The following is a 25,490-nucleotide window of genomic DNA, read 5'->3' on the forward strand; positions in this document are numbered from 1 at the left end:
TCTCATTGGGACAGTTCTTTTTATGGATGGGGAATTCTCCTTTCAATGAACGGCAGATGTCTCTCTGATTGTGCCTCTCCTAACTGGCTATTGACCACTTCTCAAGCTTGTCGATGACCTTGATATATCTATTCACTAGTGCATCAATCCCATACCTTCATTGCTTATCAGCCACCAAACTGGAATCATCACACATTCATTAACTTTATATTCAAAGCGTATACCATCACTGCCCATTCATCATCGCTTTCGTTCCTACTACCTCCGTTCCTGTCCACATCATTTAATCGTTCTTTCTTTGTACAACAATCCCCTCCTTTTGGTGCAATCGCCCCTCTCTCCCCCTCTTTGTACAACCTCATACTTTCTTTGTACGACCACCCTCATTGCTACACACGTCAATGACAGGGAATTAGATACGACACATGTATGTACTTTTGGTCGCATTTGTACTAATCAGCGTGTACATGAATCAGAAGGAAGCTCGTGGATTCTTCTCGTGTCATAATCGACAATGTCTGCCATGAGATTGTCGACTTAGGTTGTGTTGAATTAATGATCTAAATGGTGTCATTGTTGGGCCTAACCCAGCAATGCCAAGAACACCCCAAAGATCACACTGCATAGTACATTGCCAAAATCACGAACAGTTCTGTGATTGATCTTTTGCGGTGTTCGAACATTCTGCGCAATTCACTGCTTTGCAATTTCATTTCAAACAACTTTTACCTCGATCCCATCGATATCCTTGGATGCACATTGTCTTTCTACTGGAATTCACTGCTGAACCACTTACTTCAATCAATCAGATATCATCCCTCAAATCTCACTTTGACGATGTGACCACTGGGATCAAGCATGAATGTGATCATTATACGTCCACCAAGTTCCCATGCTCACTCACTCCCATCCTCTGATAGTATGACCTTAGTCTTGAATGACTCAGTTGGTGGCCAATCATCAATGCAAGTCTTATTGTCAGCTATTTTTATGGTTCGTCCAGAGCCAGCCACATGATGACGGGGTCATGATTCAATTCACCTCGACTCTAATTTTGCAGTGGCCGCCTCTGTTGGGGGAATGTATGATTGGAGTGAGAAAGACTAAGTATAAAAGAACCATTGATATTCTTATGGTATTCTCAGTGCTTACGTTCGGACGAGAGGTACATCGATCTATTACAGGGGCAGCCAACTCGCTTAGAATTGTGTTATAAGTTGAACTGATCTAGTGGGTGGGTGGACTCCCGCATCAAAAAAATGACGTGGAAATACAACTTGTTCATGGCAGAGGCAACACTGGTCCCTGATAACCTTTCTCTATCTCGGTGTATGTGCCTTGATTTTCAATATTTATGCTTAGCAGGTCCAAGTTTTGCTGACTTCAAAATATCCTAGGCACGCTATGCTGGAATAGGATATGTTGTGTACGTTTGGAAGTTTAAGCAATTGATGTTGCACTTGTTACCCATCTCTCACACTCAGGATGTACATGCTGGGTGTGTATCCTCGCATACACTGTGTTTGTTTCTTGTGACAAGCGGCATACAGTCAGTGTTCCAACAATTTCGACAACAGACGTCGTGAGTATTCCACACTGATGCCTTCAATTCTTGTCCAAACAAGTGAACTACCATGCAGGGGTGAGTGAGATTCTCGAACAACTAGTTGATTCAACATAACGACTCCCACAGTTGTGAGTTTGTTTTGAGCCTGTGGTCCTCCGAAACTGATAACTAATGTTGCTGTATTTGCCAGGCCTTATTATAAACGACGCACTTGATTGGACGGGTGTCGTTGAAAATGTAATACTAGGAAGTGAGTTATATACCTCTGTGCCATCAGTGAATTGAAGAGATCTTGATTTTGTAGCCGTGCGAACTGTAGAGTGACGCAATTCTGCTCCTGCTAGATATGATCAAGTAAACCTATAAGAAATTTGAGTTGTAGATACATAGCCCACAAATCGAGAGTAGCATGAGCAGTGTACAACGACATTATGATGTTGCTTCATTGCAGCCAATGAGGGGTGGTAGCTTACTTGTGGTAAATATTTTGAGCATTGTCATTTTGCGCGACATGTGATTTGCATACAGCCTCATCCAAGGCCTTCTCGTGGGAAGTGCCTTTAGCACTTGTCAACAAATGTAGAATAGTGTGCAACTCTGTAACAAAATCGTGGCCTGGGGCGATGAAGACCAACATAGGACGCCAGTGCACTCCCCTCATGCATCTCGGATGCTGTCGTTTTTGGTCATTAATGTTCGGAATTAAAAGATGATCTAAGACCTTCCAGTGGGGGGGTACCTTTGGCACCTGTCAACAGATATACAGTAGTATTATATTTCATAACAAAAATATAACATGGTGTCATTGCAGCACGCAAGGCTCAGCAGCACACTCCTCTCAATCTTGATGATCTTGCTGCTTTTGCCTGATTCTAAGATCCCATTCAAAACCTTTCCGCATCATTGGACTTAGCAACAAAATTATGACATGCCCATTGCCGCCATTGTAAGCAGCCATCACTGATTTTTTTGAAAACCTTATACTGTCGTGACTGTAACCTGACTCTTGGCGTTGACAAAGCACAGACTCGCTGTTGACTTAACGCGAACCGATAGACTCCTATTACAAATTGAATGCTTACAAAATGATTAATATGGACAGACAATGTGCTCCGCAATCAATGTTTCAAGTGCGGCCCGCTATGTTGGGTCCATCTGATCAAAGCGTGTCCCAAGACTTTCGTGGTATGTCTACCATTCATCCACTACATAGTCACTGGCAACAAACATGCCGTTGGAGCGCTCCCCCAGCGCCCACCTGAATATAGTACCTGTCATTATGAATAACGGCCGTAATTGGGCGGCAGTGAAGGGGAGGTCCTTGCTGAGATATTGCTCGTATTGGAATTTGCTGTCGTACACGACATACACAATAAACTCTAAGACGGGGGTGTTGCCAAATGGCACGATGATGAGGCTCCCATTAACCTAAATGACATCATCAATTTGATTTTGAAAGGTAAATACATCACTAACCTCAAGCGTAGTGTCTAAAAATGACTCATCCATGATCAGTTCAGCGACATGATCCGCACGGGCTTCGAGGTTCCCTGTCGCCAAGGACGTGTTGCCCTCCTTCAGATTGTACTTGAAGTACACAAAATAACGCCCTGCCTCTCTCAACTCGTTATGCATAGTTTCAACCAAGTTGACGAGCTTCTTTTGCCCAGAAACAGCAGAGTTTTTTGCCAAGTTCTTAAATTCAACTAACATCATGAGTCTACGCTGTGATTCAACAAATTTTAAATAAGACACTTACGCGGTTGGTTCTCAACGGTAGTCGTCCATGCGTCCTCCGCCTTGACGGCGATCTCATCTTTCGCAGGAAATAAAGAGGATCGCAAGAGCACTATCTTCATATTGTCTTTCGCCTGCGACACAATCCACGCGTCATTGAATGGCACAATGTTGAGCGAGTGCGTTTTTGTGGGTGTCACTGTGCCGGATTGAGAATTGAGTTGCCTTGCGGCTTCTCCTCTTTCTATTCCCGTTCGATGGGATCTGCGTGTAGTCCTTGACCGAGTCGTTCCACTGGATTCTGTCCAGCGGAGGCGCATAGCCATGAGGGGAGTGTGAGATTGAGGTAAGTTATTAGGGATATTCAGATGAGGTTCTAAGTGCATGGCACCGCTGGTTGATGCGTGAGGTTGGGGCAGGCCATGATGCGCGCTGGCTGATATCCCGGGAGCATCAGCCTGAGGGTGAGGCAAGTCATGGTTCAGCGAGGTGGCGCTGGCCGACGTCTCGGAAAGTTGGGACAAGTTCAGTGATCCCTGACTATGATCAAGGGGATCGTAGCGATCAGAGGGTGTGGGTTCCCAGGCCCGGGCTGCTGGAGTGACATCTTGGCCTTCATCAAGATCCCATGCCTCATTAAACGCAGGCTGGAATTGGTGACCACGTGTGACAGTCATCCCAGCCGCAGACTCGGAAAAGTGAGGAGGGTAATATGGGATGGGGTGATGTAGTATTCCTTGAGTGTGCCAACCCATAGCGGCATGGCCGCCCTGCTGATCAGGGACGTTATGGTTGGAGGGAAATTGGCCAGCCCAGGAAAAATCAACATTGTTGTGATACATATTAGAAGTACTATGGACTGTTGGAGATTCTTCCTGGTTGCCGCGATGGGCAGCTGCCACTGTTGGCAATGGCCTGGGGTTCCAAGATTGGTTGAACATGCTGGTGGAGGGTTAAGTGATTCATCTTGGACTAATGGAATGATGCGGGCACGTGAGGTTAATCAGTGAATCAATTCAATGATAATGATAACTTCGAGTCTGATCATCTCTTGAGGCCTCAGCAGGACCATCTAGCCGTAATTGATGCCCTGTTTCAACATACAGCATGTGACCGTGAGTTCCCGGGCATAGTAGTCCGAAGCCGAAACTCGGAGTATCGCACTTTTGCGCTAGTATTCCCCACCTTCGCATTCTTGTATCTCTCATGTCGACCTTTATTGGGCTCATTTCTGTTAGTGTCTCGTTTGATTTCAATGTCATGCCTGTCACCACAACTGTATTTTAGTTGTAAATCTACTGCGACCAATGCACAAGTGAGTTATGTTTAAACCTCAGGGCAATCTTGTATACATACCGATAGAACGTCCAGCCGTGGCGTACTAGTATGGTCACGACATTCCTTTACTTTGGACCTATGATGCAGGGAGCAAAAACCATGTCCACGCAGCGATTCAATCCAGTGTGCATTCACTAGTTCCTCATGTATGTCTCGAGGGGAATCGCACATTAAATAGAATTATCGAGTTGATCGAGCAGCATTCCATCAAAGTTAGCAAAGCCCAGGACCTAAGGGCGAAGATCATTGTCGTGCAGCGTCGACTGGATGATGAGTGGGTTTGGGTCTGATTGCTGTTGGATGGCTAGTTTTTTGTACTTATCCATATCCCACACCCTTGAGCCTGCCAATACAACTGCTTTCCGTCAAGCTTCACACAGTTGGTTGAGATTGTCAAATCGGATGCAACAGCAACATTACAATTCCAATTTGAGTCAACTGCTGCATAAGTCAAGTCATGGGGCTTAAAGTAATTCGTTAAGTATGGAGATCAGAGAATGGTCCATCAACAATGCACCAAGACAGCAGGGTATGACCTAGTTCTTATGCAGCATCATGTCACGTCTCCATTAGCACTATTTATCGATCTAGCACTCTTGAGACCTGCCTTGCTCACTCGCCTAATTGGCTGCAAAGTGTTCTCATCCACCGGAGCCCGCCTGACATGGGGATACCGTCCCTCCCGGTCCCTTATCTCCATGTCCTGGCCTATTTTGTCTCCTGCTTCTTCCTCCTCACAATCCAATGAAGGCATTGGTGGCAAGCTCTCCCTAACATGCGCTGGCCGCCTGCCCGTGCCCACACCGACGTCACCAACACTACTTTCACTCACTGTGGCAGATGACTTGGGCTTTGTTATACGCCCAAGCTCTGCTTCCTCAAATGCTATGAGTTTGCTTACAAACCCAATATTCGGGCTGATACCTTTGCGACGCTCTAGTACAAACTGGTATGCGCATGCCAGCGGCCAGTGGTGGCTGTGGATAAGATACACCATCACTGCGGTGACGCTACGTGACTTTCCAGTTTTACAGTGCACATATGTGGGTGCGTTGTAGAGAGCAGCCTCGTCTGCATCATAAATCAGTCAAATACATCGAGGAAGAATGTATGATGGTGGAAATGAGAGAAGCTTTGAATCAGATGCCCAATTTTCTTCCAACAGAAATATGGGATTGTAACAAAAGCGAAATACTCACCAAGCACATCACAGGCCTCACTCAACCCCTTGCATACTCCTTCCTCCTCGACACAATCCCTCATTCGGAATATGCACATACTGATCGAACCATTCCCAAAGCATCAGCCCACGATCATCTGTACATTCAGCCGCAATGTTAATGATTCGCTTCACGCCTAGGGATTTTAATTCGGAGACATGTGAAGGTGAAATGAGTTCAGGGCCAAGGAAGAGGAAGTTAGGGAGGATCGTAGAGATGATGAATTCTTCGCGCTCGTTTTTGGCATCAGAAGAAGTGCTACCAGGTGGGGAAGTTGTGGGCGCCGGCCTTGCAGTGGATGGTGTCACGGGTATTGGCGGAGATGAATGAGGAAGTTAGGGAGGATCATAGAGATGACCAATTCTTTGCGCTCACTTTTGACATCGGAAGAAGTGCTACCAGGTGTGGAAGTTGTGGGCGTTGGCCTTGCAGTGGATGGTGTCACGGGCATCGGTGGAGATGAACTCACATTCCCAAGGCAGCCACCATTGGTAAGATTGAAATTGAAGCTTGAGTTAAGCACACTTGCTGGAGGAGTGTGATTGGAATAGAGAAGCGTGAGATGCGACGGGGACACAGGCGGTGGGTGGAGAAACACGGCCTGTTGCGAGGGTGTGATAGGGAGTGTCGAGCTGTGTGAATCTGAAGCCGCAGGAGAGTTGTCACAGCATGTTTGATGGGTTTCGCCAGTCTGCTCACACTCTGCACCACTATTTTCTGCATTACTGATTCCATTTGCCTTGACGCTGTCAACATTGACATTATTTGATCTCCACGGGGGAGGTGGGCGACGAAAGGCAAGTTTGGAGGGCAGAGGGTCAGAATCTATAGGGCTATCAAGAGTGAGTGAGAGCCCAGGCATAACTGGTAATGGTGAGTGTCCTTGTCTTTCCACTTCGCCCCCATGACCTTGATTTGCCTGCTCTATTTAAACGCTACTACTAGGCCCAGCAGTGCTGTGGGTGTCAAGTTGAAGGAAAGCCTTTCCCTTCATGCTCTTGGGTGGTTTTGGCAGTTGCAAAGAGGCTTGGCAAGGAGAAGGAGGAGAATGGGGCGCATTGATGATGTATTTTCGGAGTCGTGCATGAAGTTGAGCACCTGCAATTCCTCCGCAAAGATACCACACCTTGTCCGGGTTCAGGAACCCTGTAAGAACTGAAAGGAGGGCCCATGCAATGACGCCCGGATTATCTCTCTCCCGTTCATCAGTCTCTTCCCCATGAACGATGAAGACATCCCCGTCAATGTCCCAGGAATCAAAAACTTGCTTTCCCTCATCACTGGTGATGAACTGGCGAAGTGATGTGCGAAAGTTGGTAATGTGCATTTTGAACGCTTAAGAATTAGGGAGGGCATGGCGATATTAATAATGTGAGTCACGGTATAAGCGAAGTGAGTGCAGGTGTCGATGAGGAGTGGGCGATTGGGAGAGGCGAGACGAATAAGTAATTCAGCGGGATCCATAGCAGAAGTGGGAATGTGGGGAGATGGCATAGACGCTGAGTGTTGCTGGGGCTTCCGGGCACGGCTTGGAGGTTCGGGGGGAGATGAGGCAGGAGGACTGGGAAAGTGTATGTCAACAGGGGTAAGGTATGTGCTGCTTGCACTTTTAGGAGAGGAAGAATCTGAATCAAACTGCCGGCAGGTGGTGTCGATCTTGGCGCCATGTAATAGTGGTAGCACTTGGAATAGCAGTCTGGGTCTGCTAAACAAACATATTGGTCGAAGACGAAGATTTTTCTGCACAGATTGGCGTAGCTGAGCAAGTTCTGCCAAGTCTCGCGACAACTCTTCTGCATCAGGAATGTTTAAGGCTATGGGGCTTGACGAGGAAGAAGGCGAAGACAGCTGCAAGAGCTCATCATCCGATGTGAGTGGAGATTCTGATATTGATTCAGAAAACGTATCGAGAAAGGCATTCGACTCACACTGTGTGTTGCGTGTTATCAAAATTTTCAGTCGTCTGAAACTGAGGGCAGAACCTGACCCTAGGGTTAGGTCTCAGCCATGTCAGCCCCTTCATTGGACACCGGCGTCAACATGGCAGTTTTGTTGCATTCCCTCTATGTGGGAGTCAAGGTTTCGCCCTCTCGTCAACACCAGCTGAAACCATGGCCTATCCTCAATAGGGCAACCTCGTGAGGATTTATATGATGGCACGACACGATAGATCAAGGGCGTTCCTGATCTGGAGAAGAAGTCAGTACATTGATTAATGGATTGTCAAAGAGCTTTACCACCAACAAGATGGATAGGAGTGCTTGATGCTCAACTGTACAATAAGGCGACCCCTCGCCTTCATGATCTCTTTATCTGCGACCTTGAGACCACATATAAGCACCTCCAAATAGTTTGATCAATGGATGATGACAAACCTTGATGTACACGCCCTCAAAATCCATGACTGGCTTGGTAAATTTGCCACCATCATCCAAGGGGCAGGGAGGCATCTCTTTGGGATGGAAGTAAGAGACCATTTTCAATGGCAATGTGAACATCATCTTCACTGAATGCCGGGGCTTGTTGTGCTGATACCTGTACCGTCCGTCGCCGTGACATAAGTATCCAAAAAGACGCGGAATGCGTGACTGCCACATTCTGATTAGCTTGTGAAATGTAAGGATAGGTCAACAAGCGTACCTTTGACACCCAAGTGAAGACACACAATGCCACCTTCGCATATGGATGGAGCTACACACGAGAGTCAGCCACACTTCAACACCTTCAAGTTGCACACGGACCTGGGAACCAACTGCAATATTCTGAACCCTGGGCGAGATTGTGAAGGTGGGAGCAAAGACAGCTGGAAGTTATAATGACACATGAGCAGTAGATATAAGTGGGATGTTCAATACCTCACTTTCACTGGCTTCAGTCACAGTCTCCACTGACAAATGAGGGTTTCGCCTCGGCCACCCCAAATGCTTCTTATGGGTGGGATTGTCAGTCATCAAATGGGTTTGAAATGAGGGTTGAGTACACTCACCTTGTAGCTGCGGTGTACTAGTTGATGTTGCCAGAATGCGGATGTCGTTGTCATGTGGAAGTCAGGAACAAAGGTAGTTCCAAACTCCGCGTGTCGTTGTTGTCTCACAGCTGACCTGCAGCGTTTTAGAGAGCGGCTGGGCGGTTTTGAGAACATGAAGTTTGCGGGTCTATTGGTAGGTATTCATCATGTATGCGCTATCATGTGGCACCTACTACATAGCGTTTTTATATAGATATATGAACCTGCAAGTTGACGTCGAAGTAAGTGATCAGCGAATGAGTGAGTGCTTGTACTGCCAGCGACTGAATTTGGACCTACCAGTATTTCAAAAAGAAAGGTCATCGAAATCTTCCTTGACTACCTCTCCTAGGTCATCGACCCCATCGTCAGACTCTCCCAGCATCTTCCTCATCCTCAATGTCATCGTCTTCACCCTCTGGCTCCTCATCCTCAAGGTCGACATGCATATGCTGTTCGTCATCATCCTCATAGCCCTCATCTTCACTTCCAACTTCGTCGATATCCATAGTCTCCACTGGCGCTATTGACCTGGAGCCAAAGCAATCTCTGACAGTCCTCCACAAAGCTACCGGGTGTCCTACGCCCAGGTCAGTATAACGTAGGAACATATCGCGATCAACAAAACTAGCGTTAATTAATGTGAGTTATCCACCTAGGAGAAAAAAAATTATCGTGCTCACATTCCAATATAGTATTCTTCCCAGTCATCTAGTTCTCCATTAGGATGTGCTAACGAATTTTCCATGGCGGAGTGAGCTTACACCTCGCTCAGAAGCAAATACCACAATCAAATGAGCTCCCTGGATTACTTGACCTGGATCAAGAAATCCAAAGGTGTCATAATCCGACTCTTCCACAAATGCCACTTTGGGAAGGCGAGCGCGCCGCATGCAAGACTGGTGTGATTTTATTGGTGCAAGCCACCTGACGTAGAGAACTTCGAGGTGCTGTTTCTTACCCCCCTCGAGCCATGCGTCCAAGTGATATATACCCATTACACAAGCGTACCAGTATGGATGGCTCGGAGTGCTTTCTCCTGAAAGCACCATCACATCTGCATATGTTCTTGGGTTGATCATATCATATTCGCGCCTCATGTCGTACGTCGTATAGTGGACTTGCATGGTATGAACCGAGTAGATTACATTATTCGGAATGATAACTGAGTTGCATTCCTCAGCTGTGAACGTGTGGTCGCAATAACTGATATCCATCTTATTCAGCCTATACAAAATGTAATCTTTCAATCACGAGATAAAGTTCTGAGAGCTGTCATAAGCGAACTGGCACCAAACAGGCCAAGAGTACAATAGAAATTTACCTTGATAGCTGGATCGCTGTCGTATTCCTGGAGGAGCCCAAACAACAAGACTGGATTTTTCTGACCGGTTGCGATAAAATGATGGCCTTTCAAGTCGAATGATGGTGGTGGAGCAGGAGAATCAGCCACAGACTGGTTACTGGAGGAGATGCCTGCTTCCTCGACTCGCCGTAGTACACGGCACCTGCGTTCATGCTTCGCTAGCTGTGCTGATGTGTGATGTTTACTAGTTAGCGGATAGAATGATTTTAAGGCTCTGTGTGCCAGCTCTCCCTAGGCAAAACTTCATAAGTGTCTTTGAGGGGTAGGAAGCGGAAAGTGCATACAATCTGAGTGGTAAAAGAATCAGTGGTCCCGAAGAATTTGATGGTATGCACATAATCACCCATTGCATGAAACTTGTAGGTGTTTAAATTGAACATTTTCACCTTTGGTCCGCTAGATCCTGGAGGAGCGTCATGAGGTCCCACACCTTGGACAAACTTTCGTAGGCGAGCTGCCTTCTCCTTTGGTAACTCCACAGTGCTAAAGGCGGCGCAGGTACAATCATGGAACTTTCGCAACTGTCTTGAGAGTTTCTTGAACGTGTCTTCAAGGAAATCGAGTGTCGACTCTGAGTGAAGTCTTAGCTTGGCAAGAGCATGCCATTGTGCAAATCTATACAAAAGAGACTGCACGATCACATCATGAGGAGCAGGAAACCGTCCTTCAAACACAGGTATCGCGCACTGGAGAAAGGGGTCAGTAAGCAAGGTAGAGAACATAATCAAGTATGGGGCAACAACCTGCAATATGTCTTCAAAATCATGTGCGGCCAGTTTCATCATCTCGGACGTGTTGTTTGTGAAGGTTCGAATTACACCACTCCCGAAAGTTGGAATCTGGCGAAATCTGCGGTGCGATATGATTTGTTAATCATTACATTATGGAAATTTTGTATGTGCCACATGCCACTTTTTGATATCCGAGGGAAGTTGCTCAGAACGTCTTTGATTTTATCAGGCAGCTGATATGTGATTATAAGAGAGATGCTTCAAGGTACAAATGGGCGACTCACTGATGGCAAAAATCCCACAAGGTGGCATGCGCCAGACTTTGGAGCAGAACGTGTGTACTTCGTCAGGTTTCCAAAGTACATATACAAAGGCCAGGCCTTTGCCATCCTGAAGTTTGCAAGATGCGTAGCATCTGAAAAAAACATAAGCCCAGCAGCTACCCTTTCCAATCCACATCCTGGCTCTTTTGGGAGCTTCTGTACCTCGTCCTGGGCAGCCATCCAAGAGTCAGAGGTATATAACTCGTCGTATATACGTTCTTCATGACTGTCCAATGGATATTTCCACAGGTGCTTGAAAGGCGAAAGGTGGAATGCGCTCGCTTGGATATCCGCAAAAGCTGACTGAATGACTTCAACGAGGGGACGGAAATGGAGTCCGGGTACTGTAGAGATACGACACTAACTTCGTCACACATCACAAGCGGCCGTGAATTGAAGCTATTCAACGTGACTGTCACGGTGATTTTTCATAACTGAAGCTATTTTGTGACATGCAGTAAATTCAATAAAAAACATATAGAGTGCCTCAATGAGACCAAAAGTCAGTGTACATCCTATTCGCAATCCGTCTGGGCTTTCCACGCCCACAATACTCACTTATACTGGCTGAGCACTTTTCTTATATGTGCCTGCCAGGTTGTGATACCCACAGCGTGTCGTTCAATTTTCTCCAGGCCCCAAGCTGATGCAATGGCGATCAAATGTGCATGTTCGCACTCAGCTTGCGCCGCAAGGACAGTGTCCTGAATGACTTCGTCTGGCATATCCTTTATGCCATTAAGGAATATGTCTTTGCCCTGGTGTAATGCTTGTCAGGTGAAGGTCATCCATGGAATAAATGAGGTAAATAATACCTTCTGTACATCTATCATACTCATATTAGTATCTTCCCCAAGATACTTTCGAGTGAAGCGAATCTCTGCTGCAGATGGAGCATCGGCCCACTTTCCCTGTCCAGTAAACCGCGGGGACGCGCGCCGTATATAACAAGACATATGACAAGTTACAGGCGGAAGGCATGGAGCTGCAAAAATTGGATCACGGGTGGCGTCTTTTGCAGAATTGGAGTTTGATGTTTCTAGCAACGCATCATGGCACCATGACGGACTCGAAGGGCTGCCTTCATGCAGAATTTTCTTCAATCAGGAAAAATCAGCAGCCCATTCAAGTTGACTAGATTAATCACATACCTGACAATCAGCCTCAGAATTAATAGTAAATCCCATAGGATGGTACTCAAAGGCGGAATTCATACTGAGCAAGACTCGGATTTCAAGTTTGATGACTCATGTCTAGTATTCGCCGTTAGTGATAAATCAACTTCCATGGCGGAGTTTAAAAGGCTGGACTCATCCGAAGTAGAATAAACCAATCATCATTTGAGGACCGCCTTCGTGCCAGCCAGCACCGTGTGCCTTGAGTCACAGGCTAGTATGTGCCCTAATTCACATGCATGTTAAAAGGAAATGACATTTAAGTCTCAGTAGACGAGTCCAGTTTGGTATGACTATATTGTACCACTGGCCCAACGATTTAATACTGCCACTGCCATCGCTAAACTGAGTCAACATGACAGGATAAAATACTCAGCCGTACTGATCTCCGCCGGAGCAAGAGATATCATAGATATCATTGTACAAAGGATATCGATGGAAGCAGGAGGTTCAATTGTAGCAGGAGATTCGGAGTTTAAAATCGTTTTCTTCACGTGGCTTCATTCATGCCATCCGCATGACTGACTTATCAGTGGCCAATTATCTCACATATAAGCACACATATGTATGTAACTGGAGCCTTGATGCATCTACTTCTGTTAAGACCGTAGCTCAAGGGTAGACGGAATCTGAAGGGCTTGGCCTCAGCTCGTGCGCTGTGCCCCTTACCCAAGTACGTGCCCTTAATTTCTGAATGAAGTCCAGATGGAATCCGACGAAGTCCGAAGGACTTCCGGAGGCTGGCTACTCTAGTAGAGTGCTAGAGGACTTCTGGATGAGTGCAAGAAACTTCCAGAGGAGTATAGGAAGCTCTGGAGGAGTATCATCCACTGTATTAGATCCAAAGGTAAGACTTCCGAAGGTAAGTTCCCTAGATAGAAACACATAGGGGATAGGCTGCAAGGGACAGAGTCCAAAGCAGGATAGGGTAGGAGGAGTGGTCCAAAGGACAGGACGTCCGGAGGTCTGAAGGTTAAGTACGTCCAAAGGTTACGTCGTCCAAAGGTCCAAAGGTTTACGAGGACTGGAGGAGCGGAACAGGATTAGGACAGGAGGAGAAAGGCTACTATGGACAAGGTCCAGAGTAGAAACAAACAGAGGTAGACTACACTATGGTAGAGTCAGATAGATGGGGTTTAGACAGAAGTCTCGGAAAGACAGGAAGTGCCGGAAAGGCAAAACTTTGGTCTAGGGAATCAATCCCTAGACTTCAGAACAGAGACATAGGGGACAAATCCGAAGGTCCGGATTTCTGGCCTAGGGAATCCATCCCTAGGCCTTTGATGGAAAGGCAGAACTCAGATGGACCAAAGTCCGAGACAAGAATGAGTGAAGTCTAAGATGTGAGAGAGCAAGTCTATGTTGAATGAGTGCAATCTAAGATGATATTCGAACTAAGGAAACTTTACAGGAGTTGTACAGATCTTTATATACTGGAAGGGATCCGAGAGGATCGGTAAGCTGAACACAAATGCTATGTACGAGCATGTGGAAACATATTAGTATGTATGAATGGAACATAAGTAAATGAACTCGGAGATGAACAGAGTACAAGGATCAATAAGCAAGACGGAAACACAGATAACTGAAGTCCAGAGTCAAGGGGATTACCATAAGGAGATAGATGCTGATTTAAGGTTTGGGCTTCGGATATGAGTATAGGTCGGATCCGGAGGTCTAGAGATATCAGATGAGCAGTGACACACACGAAACCTGTTTCGTACATGGTCATGGTAATTTTATGACACATGCTAGTCCTTACTGTAGCCTATACACTTCCCCTGAATTTTCTATACCTTACTTCAATTTACTTTAGACATTTCTAAGCATGTATCATCAAGATACGACTTAGTGGTTCAAACTAAATACTTAACATACCCTTTATCCTTTCTATAAATCTTTATTTTATTTACCCCTATGCCAAATGTATGTACACACACATTCTATGCACACTTTATTTACATCTATGTACTCAAGGCAGTGGTGCCAACCAAACCAAGTTGAATTAGTTGGAACAGATTGGTAATCAATGCACAGCAATAAGGCAGTGCTAGAAGGACCTGGAACACAGCCTTTGCTGAGTAATCTAGAACATTCTATGAGTATCTTACTAATCATTCCATAACATTCCATGACATTCTATGACATTCTATAAGATTCTATTGCTCTTTCTCAAACATTCTGGAATATTCTATAGTACATTAGTAATCAGTAGCACAGCCACTAGTCTAGTAGTATATAAGGGGCTCATTTTCCCCTCTTGTGAAGCAATCAATTTCATTCCCAAGTATTATCAGAGTGAGACAAAGTTTATAGGGGAACACAGGGGAACATTCTTTCACCCCTAAGATTCTTAGCCCCAACTATTGAGTGAACATTCAAGTGATTATTAGGAGAAAATATTAGTTTATTTGCTCCACACCTTTGACATTATTCTTCATACATTCTTCAGAAGTATTGGGCCACATTCTTGAGCCATCTTTGATTACATAATCATCCTTTATTCTAGTTCTCTTTTAGACACAGGAAAAGTTCTGTGGGGAGAATTATATGTATTATTCATCAATTAGGGTAGATACAAATAAGACCTACAATCTGTCAATGAATATTAAGAGCTTGGCCACTTAAGACTACATCAAGCAGGTGTACTCTATTCTGGACTGCGTCATTACTCATTGTGAGATCCTGAGCAGCAGAGAGTTGGTTTCGAGGCCACATATTGGGACGATCCTGCTAGTGAATTTGTTCTCCATTGCTGAGTATAAGTAAGAGATATCCAAGAGGGATATATATTAAAGTTCAAGCTCATTGTATACAGCTGCAACATATTATTCTGAAGTTCATAGCACTACCTTGTGCTACTATTGTTTCTATTGATCTTTGCCTCTTTTACATCACTAGCGTTTGCTTGAAAAGTTCAACACATCTCGTCCCCCACGAACGACCACATTATCAACCATTGGTAATTGTCTGAACCGTTGACTGTGGAGGATTGTGAGATTTGGTGATTTTCTTGCCTTTCACATCCTAGTAAGACAGCGGATACGGAGATCTAGGTGAAGACGAGACTAGGATATGGATCATGGATATAGACTGATAGTCTAGGGAAGGTAGAGTCCAAGATGGAATGAGCTTGGATCCGATAGGACTAAGTGTGGATGAAGCAGGCTTAGCTGCAGAGGTCTGAAGGTATGGATATATGGATGTACGAAGGTGTATGGATCCAAACCGATAGTGGACTGGAGGACTAAAGGCATGGATACGGGTATGGAGTCATGGATAAGGGTATGGAGGTCCGGATGTGCATCCGGAAGGCGTCCGGGAGGCGTGGGAACATCATCGGACGAAGGTCTGGAATACAGGATATGACAACTTCGCCTTATGCTGCCGTGTCATGTATTACTTATGTCTCTTGGTTCGCAATACAACTTGTCTGAGTCTTCTGAGCATAGTAAAGCTGGCCGAGGACTCCGCTTGCTTTATCACCGTGAGTACAATTTTTAAAGAATTTCAACTTCCAATTGCCACCGTGACGAGTCAGCAAACTTGCACTTCTTTTACATTCCCGAGTCCATGTTTCCCTTAAAGTAGTGTGTTCGAGTCTTGACACCATATTTATTTTAGTAGCATGTCGCATGAACATTCAGAGAACAGAGAACCGCTAGCAAGTACTAATAAAGATAGTATACCCAGGAAAATTCTGAAGGCTAGGTGGGTTATTCTCATTGTATCCTGCATCAACTTGAACCAGAGGGTATCTCCGTACTCCTAACGGTAGATGGAATGATCCAAGTTAGCATCAGTGAGTAAATACAAACTTGAAAATAAATTATGCACCGTCCCGGGTCGCTACTTGAGAGCTTGAAGGTTTTCTTCATCTTCATCACAGTTGTCAGTTTGCACTCATGCCTTTTTTTTGCCTTTGACCTTCCTTCTTGCTTTCGCGTGTTTGTCCTTCATGTGACTGTTACAAACATGAGAGTGAAATGTATATGCAATGCCTTCTGGTATTCCCACCTTCTCCTCGTAGAAGCTAATATCAAAATGAGCTGCAGTCGGTAGATAGAATATACCACGCTCTTTCAGGGTATCCAGATACTGAGGGAAATTCATCGCAGGGTAGTGAAGATGGATACTCGTGAGGACGTCGTCAATATGTTGCAGCGGCTCGTCATCTTCGGATTCTTCATCACTCTCCATGTAAAGTGCAAAAGTCCTCTTCAGTGGTTGAGGCATCAGAGAACTTTGACTTTCGCCTTGTTGGATGAAGTGTGCCCCATTCAAGCTGGAAGTGTTGATAGAAGGTGAGAGATGAACATGGTTGTGGATGATGGGCAAAATAAGCTCAGTGGGTACGCGCTGAAGTGACCGTGACGACGCGACACTTCGTCCCCAACGCGTCTGTCGAATCTCGTCGAAATGAGGTGTGGTTGATGGAGTAATGCAGGCGTTGTCTGGATCTTGAATGTCGTCCTAAAATTCATGACCATCATATAATGTGCTTGGAGGTACAAATGCGCTGGCACGTACCAGATATTTAGCCCACTCCTGTAGGTCACGAGTACAGAGTGGATAGTGTGGAGCGTTTGGTTGCGACACATCCACCCAACAGAATGTGTTCTCTCCTATTGCTCAATGCTCGGCACACCATAACTTGTTTTTCACATTCTCTAATTCCTTTGAATATGGCAGAAGGCCCTGGGATATAACGGTGTGGGACTCCATACAGTTCCGCTCAATATCTGAGCCTGCTTGTTGTTTTTTTGACTTTCCTCTCATGCCAGGCACCTGCAAGTTATCGTCATGTTGTGCAGAAAACTTGAGAGATAAATGAAAAAACACCTGCCGTGTTCACAATCTCGATGATAACTTTTTTCTTCTTCCGGCCGGAATTCTGCTCCATTCTCGCAGCTTTGAAAGCACTGTCAAGATCTTGGGTAGTTAAAAGCCTATGTACCGGGTCTGTGCGGCGGGCTGTAGACAAGCACCACCCCATGTGCTCGTATGTCTTCGGGACGCCCATTGTGGCTCTCATGGAGTCGAACATGTCCATGTGATTGTCTGATTCGGAATGTAGGTGGTCCACGTATGTCGTACATTTGTTGCTATCTGCTATGGTGGTGTTCAAAGGGATTCGGAATTCGACTATCACAATGTAGTCACGGTCACATAAAGTATCCTGTGAGACTGCTGAGATAGTACCTTTCTCGATTTCCAAATCAGATTGTGCGCAAGTTGCTGAGTTTGCCAAGTACCATAACTGAACTGCATCGCGTGTGCCGTTAATTTCTTCCAAGTCATCCGAGTTGTTGATGTCGGGCAATTCTTGATGGGTCCCAAGTAGGTAGGCCGCAGTCTCCACACGACAACTATGCAGATGATCAGAGCGCCGATGAGCCACAGAGGGAATACCCCCAGGAGACTTGGAAGTGAGATTATCAGTCATGATTTGGTCTGCGACTTACTTTGATCATTGCTCAATCTTTATATGACATGCCAAATGGCTAGTTGGTGAAGTGGCTAAACCGCCTCACCAATTGTGTCGAGTTCGACGTGACAAAATAGGATTCATGGCGCTTGGCGATGTTGCTGAACCGATATTAGAGTTCTTAATGCCTCACCGATTGTGCCGAGTTCAATGCAACAAAATAGGAAAGCACTGTCACGGCAGCCCTGCAGGCAATCCATGGAAGCCCGTCCAAACTTGAAGTTCTTTTTTACTTATGGCACGCTGCTTTTAGTGACTGCATGGGTCGCATCAACTTAACTGTGTCCATGGTGGGTACTTGTGACTGGCAGAAATGACTCACGCGATTCGACAAGGATAATGTTTGCAATTCAGTGGAATCCTGCGCTCTACGAGTCATCGCGATCTTCTCTTTGTTGCCTCTTCTGCCATCCAATTCTGTCCAAATGATGGAAATGAGTAATCTGGGATGTGCGAGCTTGAGACACCAATATCAAATCATAGACTGTTGAAAAAGCTACTTCATCGTCACATACTAATTGCAGCCAGAGGCTGTCACAGTCACACAGTGACTTAGTAGACTCGGATAGGCTGACTGACAACAGATCATGTGTGATCGAGTCACCTAAACATCGTTATCCCAGGACCTTAGAAGAGGGTCCTGGTATACACAAGTACTGCCAGTTCAATCCAGAGAATGACACGCACGTACCTGGTATAGACTGAGAAAAGGTCAAGCTTAAGTAATAAGTGCTAGCACTTGTCAGACTTGAGGAATTTCAATTTGACGTGCGGCCCGCGAGTGAGTAAAATATTGTGTGAGATATTCATGTAAATTTGGGCAGCCCATTATGATCTCATCTTGCTCTGCTGAAGTCAGTCCATCCATCTAACTCTGGACGATTCGTGACACTCACTCGGACTTGTGCAGGAGTCCGAAAACCGTGATGAAGACGTGACTATACTTAGATGCAGGGGGCTGTGCAGGCCAGCTTTGTCCTTTGGTTCATCACAATCTCGATACTGTGACTATGGAGCACTATCCCATTTGACCTCACCACAACGACGATGAAACAACTAAGCCGGGAGGAGGAGAATTAGATGCTACCATCAAGAGACGCATTGTCTGCAAACTTAGAGAGTACAGGTATGTTACTGCAAGTAGTAATGTTGAAAGTGGCATCAACTCATGAACAACATGGTTATTGCCGACCGGTACAATCATATGCTTATTCGTCTCATCCGCCGGTACTGTGTTCATTGTAGTCTAGTTCATTGAGGTGTCCGATCTCTGGTATAAGGCCGAACCTCTCTGGGAAGGTCTGTATTTTGCATTTAAATCCTTGCTCATTTCCAAAGTCCTTTCTCTTAGTAATGATACCGCATAATTACACCGATTATATTATATCCTCTTAGTCAGACAAGCCGCATCTTCAAACTTATTGCATATGCGATGATTTTTGTTATGGGTGTTACCATACTCAAGTTGGACAGGGCCAAAGCTAAATGGCGTGTAAAGCTCCAGCGCGCATTTAGCGATCAACATCTGTATCCTTTGTTCCTCTTTTCTTGTGTTTACAAATTGTTTTTCATCGTCAGATGTCGATCGTAGCGCAAAGACTGGGAAGTGGGTATGTTCCATCCTTCCAATGATTGCTGTCTTGCATGAAGGTTAGTATTGTGCCTGAATGACTTCAAGATATCACAATGTTTTCAACTAATGCATAACATTTCGCAGGAATTGAAGTTGTTGTCTTCGTTGACAGTGTCGCGCTCGGACAGCCCACCAAATTGAAGCCCGTCGAGATGGAACTACAAAATGAACTAGAGGATGCTGTAAGACAAGGGTGGGAGGCTTAGTGAGTGCTTTACTGTTCAACAGTGTTGTGGTCATTCCTTTCCACGACCACCATCACCATGACAATCTATACTACTACTACCGCAGTGATCGGCTGGCCGTGGCTTACTGCCGTGATATGGCTCAATGCTTCTCAAATATGGATGGAATCATCCACCACCGACCTCAGGCTGTCATACTAGTTTGAATCTGTGAATATACATGCTCCCTAACAGTGACAAGTGCCAATTCGACTCACGGCTTCCAATTCATGGCCCTCATAAGTACTAGTACGCCCTATCGTCACCACACAACCGTTATGATTTCAAATGTTTCTTAGACTATCCAAAAAAGGATCGAGAAATACTCGTCGGCAGTAGACAGAAATCGGTTGGGACCAAGTTACTTGGACCACCCAAAAAGGCTCTAGACAACAACCAGGAATTTTTCATCTCACGTCCTTCTTGATTGACCCGAAAAAGATTCCCTGGTCTACCAATTAAGGCCAATTTCTGCTTCTTATTTGAGTACAATCTTACCTTATGTTAGGTCATCCAAGTTAAGGTGAAGACGGCAAATACTATATAAGAACGAACCCTGAGCACGACTGCGCGGGTGTGGGCGACCGTTTGACGGACGTATCACTTCATGTCCCCACGTCTCCTCAGGCCAGGGCGAAGCAAAGAATTGCCGCCCTCATGGAGGAAGTTGAGATTTTGAAGCAGGACAAAGCAACGAAACAAAGGTACGCACGTTCTTGATATCTTAGAGCAATTTGATGCATGGATTGTAGGAAGACCACCTATTATGTTTCGCAGGGATGAGCAATTTGGTGTATGGTCATCCTTTACACTCCCATTGAGGATCTCATTGCCGAAAATGACAGGCGCTGTGAGGATGGAGACACTGGTGACTTTGCCATGACTAGTACGGAGTAAGTATCCTATGATAATCTTGTTGTTGTGCTTGCTTACAAAAATAACAGACAGGATGGCCTTCAACGCAGCTACATTGAACTCACCAAGGTATTACCATGGATTCACGAGAAGCTAGCTGGTCTTGATAACGAGGAGTCAGAGGGCATGATCAGAAAGGTTTTTTTATGGTATCATCATTGTTATACTTCCTGCTCATTTGTAACATAGCTCAAGTGAGGTGTGGACTCAGCTCGTGGCGACGACACAGGAACTCTCAAAGAGCTCGTAGCTTCGTGGGTAAATATTGAGTGTCATCTGACTCCGCTCATCAGAGCTGACGACAAGCATCATTGAGGCTTCGTGAGCGATGCCTGTGGTAAATTGCTCTGTCCAGCAGAATGGTGCTGGGATAATCCATTGTAAGTGACGGTCCCCTGAGGTCACTCGCATGTTGCTGATGCTCTGTCTAGCGTGAAGGCTGGTATTTGTGATTGTACAACTGCTTTTATTGTTTTGGAAAATTCATGGCCATCGTTTATGTATGAAAACTATGAAGCCGACCCCAAAATCTGGAATGCGGCCTCATGAAGTCGAAGTTGTTGTTGATGGTGAGCAGCCTTATTGTTTAAATTTGATTTACAGCTCATTCCATTGCAGGCATTCAAGGCCATCTTTACCTCTCCCTCCTCTGCCAATGAAGTAGATGGCGAAGGTGATGGTGCTGATATCATTGAGAACAACCAACGTGCTCGGAGACGATCTGATCAAGGTAAAGTGAAAACGTGTGTTGCCTCTATCATAGGTATGAGGAGAGTAACTCCTCATGTGATCGCGTACGCAGCTTGTCAGGTAAGTATAATTACTTACCTCCAACTATCCAATTGAAATCTAGGGCAGATACGATTTGCCCTTTCCAACATCACGTCCTGGCGCGTCGTCGACAGAGACTTTGACTATCAAATTTTCTGGAACTTGATGATGGAGGTTATTTCTCAAATGTCAGTCGATACTCTCGCCGCTCAGAGACAGCAGATGGAGGACACCACATTTGACTCTGACTAGTTGTTATCATTTGCCCACATGTATCTAATAGTATATACACCTCTACTGCTAATGTATAGTGTTAATTAAAATGTTTCTTTCATGGATTTTGTGATAGCGCAATGTGATTTTCTGATGTGTGATGTGACGCCATTCATGATCGAAAATGTCTGGTACCGCTCGTGAAGACTTCTCTGATCATTTTCCATATACATGATCAGAATTGCGAGTTAACAGAGCAGGTTGGTCGTGTAGCAATAAGGAAAATAGTTGTTCATCCCTGCAACATGAAAATAGAAGGGGTGAAATCATGATAATACCAATGATTACGTGGTCTTCAGCTAGCAGCAATATTCCACTTGAACACCAAATGATATGCATCTGGACCATTAGTTACATCACCGAAAAGAGTGTCTGGTTGTCGCACAGCGTCGTTATTGTCACCCTCGAGCAACCTGAATATGATTAATGGTTGTTTTTGAGCTTCAACAACATACCGCTTGAAGGTTGAACGAGATGCATCCGGACCATTAGTTACATCACCGAAACGAGTGTCTGGTTGTAGCACAGCATTGTTATTTTCACCCTCAAGCAACCTGAATATCAGCAGATTTACAAAGATTGTTGTGATGCTTTACAATATATTGCTTTAAATACCATTCTCATTTGTTCACCGGTTCACTGATGGCTATTGACTTGACTGGAACATTATGCAAGTCATCATGATCGCTCGGTTACACACCACGTATCAGCGATGCAGAAAGGTGCTGATATGTCTCATTGTCATCTTTCTGTCCTTCACAATCTCCATGGTAGCGATGATTGCAATAACAACGGTGCAGGGTTCAGGGAATAAACTTTAATTGTGTATGAAATGTTTAATTATATCAGGCTCATAAAAAATACCAGAGGAATTCATTATCTCCGGCACCTATCAGTGCATGAATTTCTATGTGGGAGATGACCAACTTTTGATTTCCATGACTTGGGTGCTTGGCACTGTACAGAAGGTCCTTGAACTGTCTCTCGCGATCTGGATTGCTGTAAAACACTTATGTGAACTGCAATGACACTCAGCAAGTGGCATTATCTGGGACTGTTTCACCATGTTAATGCAAACTCACGTAAGTTACTTGGCAAGGTGAGCTCATAACGTGAATGTAGTTCTCTTGTTCTGCTGAAGTTTTCCATGTGCTAGTTTTTTGGCTATCTCTTACTTCCAGATCGGTCTCCTCTCTCTGACGCTCTCAGCGGTATGTCATGCTGTCATCGACCTCCACATGCAACCATGATTCATCATTTCTACAGGACCCAGCTTCCCTGGAATATGGGATTTACCTTAGTATTGCTGAGGTATTCCAGCTCGTGGAGTTGTTTGTGCTAGGACCACGCCTAATCCTCGGTGTCTGAGAATATCATGCTGATCTCGTGGCCACCTCTGATACGGCAACTGCTATGACTTTGATTGCTTTTCAGGAGGATATCCATATGTCCACTAGCAGTAGTGTGTAGCGCATGAGATGCTTGATATGATTGATTTGCAATGGGTGGATAGTGTGCAAGGAGCGGAAGAATTTGTTTTTATTTATTCCAGGTTTTGTCGTGGTACTTATTTATGTAAGTTGCGAAGTAGATATAGCTTTTGGCGAAGTATGAGTAGAGATCCTTCCCCAACATTGAGGTTCACACACTCAATCTCAGTAGTACTGTCAAATTTGTAGTGGCTGGTGGAAGTTTGTTCGCTCCTGATGCCATCACTGAAAGATGGCTGTTTCCAGGACCTCAGAGAAGTACTCGACTGATCAAGTGACGCCTGTAAACCCTTTCAGCAACCCCGTTTCATACAGACTTACACACTGAGTACCTCTAGCAGGAACTTGACCTGTTAATCAAGCTACTTCATTGAATATGCTATTGACAGTCGAAATCTTAAGTCGAAGAGTCCCATATACTGACTTGTTTGTTGCCGGCATGAGCATGTACTTACAAAACACTAAGCACATAAATAAACCTTGTTTACATGCAAGTGACTATGCTCACGTGGTGTGCTATTTGTCTGTATAGTTCGCTCCATGTTCGTAAATACATGTTGGATGTCAGCAGCAGTACATTTCTCGTTGTGGTGCCAAGTCAGTGCTTTGGCGAGATGATAGAGAAATACAGGATGATCTGGGAAGCTCTACGAAATTCAAGTGCAATAGTGTTGCAGCCTAGAGATATAATAGAGTCGAATCATGAGCGTCCTTGTGGATGTGACATTGAAAATGGGCCTACACTAGGTTGATGAGAACAAAAACACAGTCAGGATGGTCAATCAGACACTAGGGTCCAGAACAAAGTGTAAGTTCTCTACCGCACCGGTTATGTCAGAGACACTTACCTGTTGAATATTTTGTAATCGTGTGGCCAGTATATATGCATCGAACATTCTTAAATCTAAGAATGGACTACAAATTGAATTTTCGTTGGTAGAAATCGAAGGCGTGGGGCTAGTGTTGCTTACCTCAAGTGATGCCCCATCCTCGTTTATGCAAGTCTGACCTTCGGTGCGAGAGACATGTGGACACCACGAATGGGTGAAAAGGATGGATCTACGACATGTTGATAGACATGCATAAATGTGAAGCAAACTGCTTACAGAAGGGTTCATCTCTCCAACTTTGCGGGTGACTTTCCTATGCCCCAGCATTCAGCCGCGCTCGAAGGACGCTATGGACATCTAGGTGACTCATCTGGCAATCTGTAAAGGAATGATTAGTATTGGAAGCACATCCGCAAGCCTCTTTAATAGTCTTACAAGGTCGCGGTATCGCCCGCGTCGGATGATAGGACTGGGACAAGTGACTTGGGCCCTGCGGTGTCTCCTTGAATCAACTTCGATGGACACATAAAGTCCTGCAATTATGCGGAAGGAGGAAACTTTGTTATTCTGTCTGCTGGTGACCGAAGATACAGCGAGAATATCATGAAAAGCTCATATGGAGTGAGTTGCCCACCTTGAAGCCCGATATGTGGGCTAATGATGCGTCGAAGTAAATTACAAGGAGAGTTGAGGATATACTGAGTGGGGCAAAATGAGTGGTAGGATAAGACGGGAGTAGGGTGAAAAGGGGAACTTGAATAAAGCTGAAGTGGGTAATACAATGTCATGGTTAGTTATATCAGCGAAAGTGGCATGCCAAGGTTGGAGGGGGTCTTAGATTTGCATGGGGCGAATCTTACGGAGGTTATTAGTGTCACCCATATTCAACACATCCGAGTCCAAGTCACTGCGGAAATGAGAAATTAACCTGATAGGGTTGAGGTCGAAGTAGCAACAATAAACATAGCATAACTAGACAATAGCTAATGTGCGAATCACTACCGCTTGAAGTAGAGAAAAGTGACCGTTGTCTTCTTACTTGAGGGTCTGATATGTTGATCAGAATACAATGACTATCACAATTGTATTCTTTAACACTAAGGTGCCAGCTCCTCAAGTTCATGGTCAACGGATTTTCTACTTCTCGGTTGATAACGTGGTGTTCGTGGGTGGCCAAAGGGTAATAAATTACTTCTTTGCTAGATCACTTCTTGATAGTAAAGGAGTAGTATATATTTTGTCAGGTTAACTGAAACCTAGTAGGTAATATGGACCTCTCTGAACTGAATGTGACTTGAATATGTAAGACGATGTATAAAACGATAGATTATTGTGTAGGCGATCCCTGTAAGATAGTATACAATCAATCTAGACTAAAAGAATACTGATTGTCTTCAAAGGC

The 25,490-nt window shown here is 45.0% G+C and overlaps 7 protein-coding genes across 7 annotated transcripts; 2 read left to right on the forward strand and 5 right to left on the reverse strand.

The window, feature by feature from the left end:
• Positions 1 to 2,758: 2,758 nt before the first annotated feature.
• On the reverse strand, positions 2,759 to 4,245 carry DFJ58DRAFT_843941 (uncharacterized protein; the record flags this gene model as incomplete). The annotated part of the gene is made up of 3 exons (XM_041393023.1): positions 2,759 to 2,995; positions 3,044 to 3,273; positions 3,327 to 4,245. The coding sequence occupies 3 exons, from the start codon at positions 4,243 to 4,245 to the stop codon at positions 2,759 to 2,761; spliced, it is 1,386 nt and encodes a 461-aa protein (XP_041240881.1).
• A 950-nt stretch (positions 4,246 to 5,195) lies between these two features.
• On the reverse strand, positions 5,196 to 6,861 carry DFJ58DRAFT_894407 (uncharacterized protein; the record flags this gene model as incomplete). The annotated part of the gene is made up of 3 exons (XM_041394827.1): positions 6,171 to 6,861; positions 5,954 to 6,120; positions 5,196 to 5,713 (listed from the first exon to the last, which is right to left on the reverse strand). Exons 1-3 carry the CDS (start codon positions 6,722 to 6,724, stop codon positions 5,196 to 5,198), a joined length of 1,239 nt encoding a protein of 412 aa, XP_041240882.1. The 5' UTR covers positions 6,725 to 6,861.
• On the reverse strand, positions 6,413 to 8,902 carry DFJ58DRAFT_894411 (uncharacterized protein; the record flags this gene model as incomplete). Its single annotated transcript, XM_041394828.1, has 8 exons — positions 6,413 to 7,153; positions 7,243 to 7,850; positions 8,107 to 8,182; positions 8,238 to 8,450; positions 8,503 to 8,553; positions 8,604 to 8,665; positions 8,723 to 8,789; positions 8,849 to 8,902. The coding sequence occupies 8 exons, from the start codon at positions 8,900 to 8,902 to the stop codon at positions 6,791 to 6,793; spliced, it is 1,494 nt and encodes a 497-aa protein (XP_041240883.1). The 3' UTR covers positions 6,413 to 6,790.
• A 1,213-nt stretch (positions 8,903 to 10,115) lies between these two features.
• On the reverse strand, positions 10,116 to 12,503 carry DFJ58DRAFT_731120 (uncharacterized protein; the record flags this gene model as incomplete). The annotated part of the gene is made up of 6 exons (XM_041385993.1): positions 10,116 to 10,466; positions 10,520 to 10,921; positions 11,251 to 11,592; positions 11,901 to 12,047; positions 12,105 to 12,386; positions 12,441 to 12,503. 6 exons carry the CDS (start codon positions 12,501 to 12,503, stop codon positions 10,116 to 10,118), a joined length of 1,587 nt encoding a protein of 528 aa, XP_041240884.1.
• A 3,853-nt stretch (positions 12,504 to 16,356) lies between these two features.
• Positions 16,357 to 17,910, reverse strand: DFJ58DRAFT_843944 (uncharacterized protein; the record flags this gene model as incomplete). The annotated part of the gene is made up of 6 exons (XM_041393024.1): positions 16,357 to 16,428; positions 16,482 to 16,937; positions 16,995 to 17,012; positions 17,130 to 17,252; positions 17,320 to 17,609; positions 17,667 to 17,910. 6 exons carry the CDS (start codon positions 17,908 to 17,910, stop codon positions 16,357 to 16,359), a joined length of 1,203 nt encoding a protein of 400 aa, XP_041240885.1.
• A 3,359-nt stretch (positions 17,911 to 21,269) lies between these two features.
• DFJ58DRAFT_731123 (uncharacterized protein) lies at positions 21,270 to 21,747 on the forward strand (the record flags this gene model as incomplete). The annotated part of the gene is made up of 3 exons (XM_041385994.1): positions 21,270 to 21,293; positions 21,343 to 21,534; positions 21,583 to 21,747. The coding sequence occupies 3 exons, from the start codon at positions 21,270 to 21,272 to the stop codon at positions 21,745 to 21,747; spliced, it is 381 nt and encodes a 126-aa protein (XP_041240886.1).
• Positions 21,748 to 22,832: 1,085 nt separating this feature from the next.
• DFJ58DRAFT_731124 (uncharacterized protein) lies at positions 22,833 to 23,136 on the forward strand (the record flags this gene model as incomplete). The annotated part of the gene is made up of 3 exons (XM_041385995.1): positions 22,833 to 22,867; positions 22,925 to 22,979; positions 23,035 to 23,136. 3 exons carry the CDS (start codon positions 22,833 to 22,835, stop codon positions 23,134 to 23,136), a joined length of 192 nt encoding a protein of 63 aa, XP_041240887.1.
• Between the last annotated feature and the right edge of the window lie 2,354 nt (positions 23,137 to 25,490).

The sequence above is a fragment of the Suillus subalutaceus genome (genome assembly GCF_016647625.1).
Source record: "Suillus subalutaceus strain FC151 chromosome Unknown DFJ58scaffold_99, whole genome shotgun sequence".
Classification (NCBI taxonomy): domain Eukaryota; kingdom Fungi; phylum Basidiomycota; class Agaricomycetes; order Boletales; family Suillaceae; genus Suillus; species Suillus subalutaceus.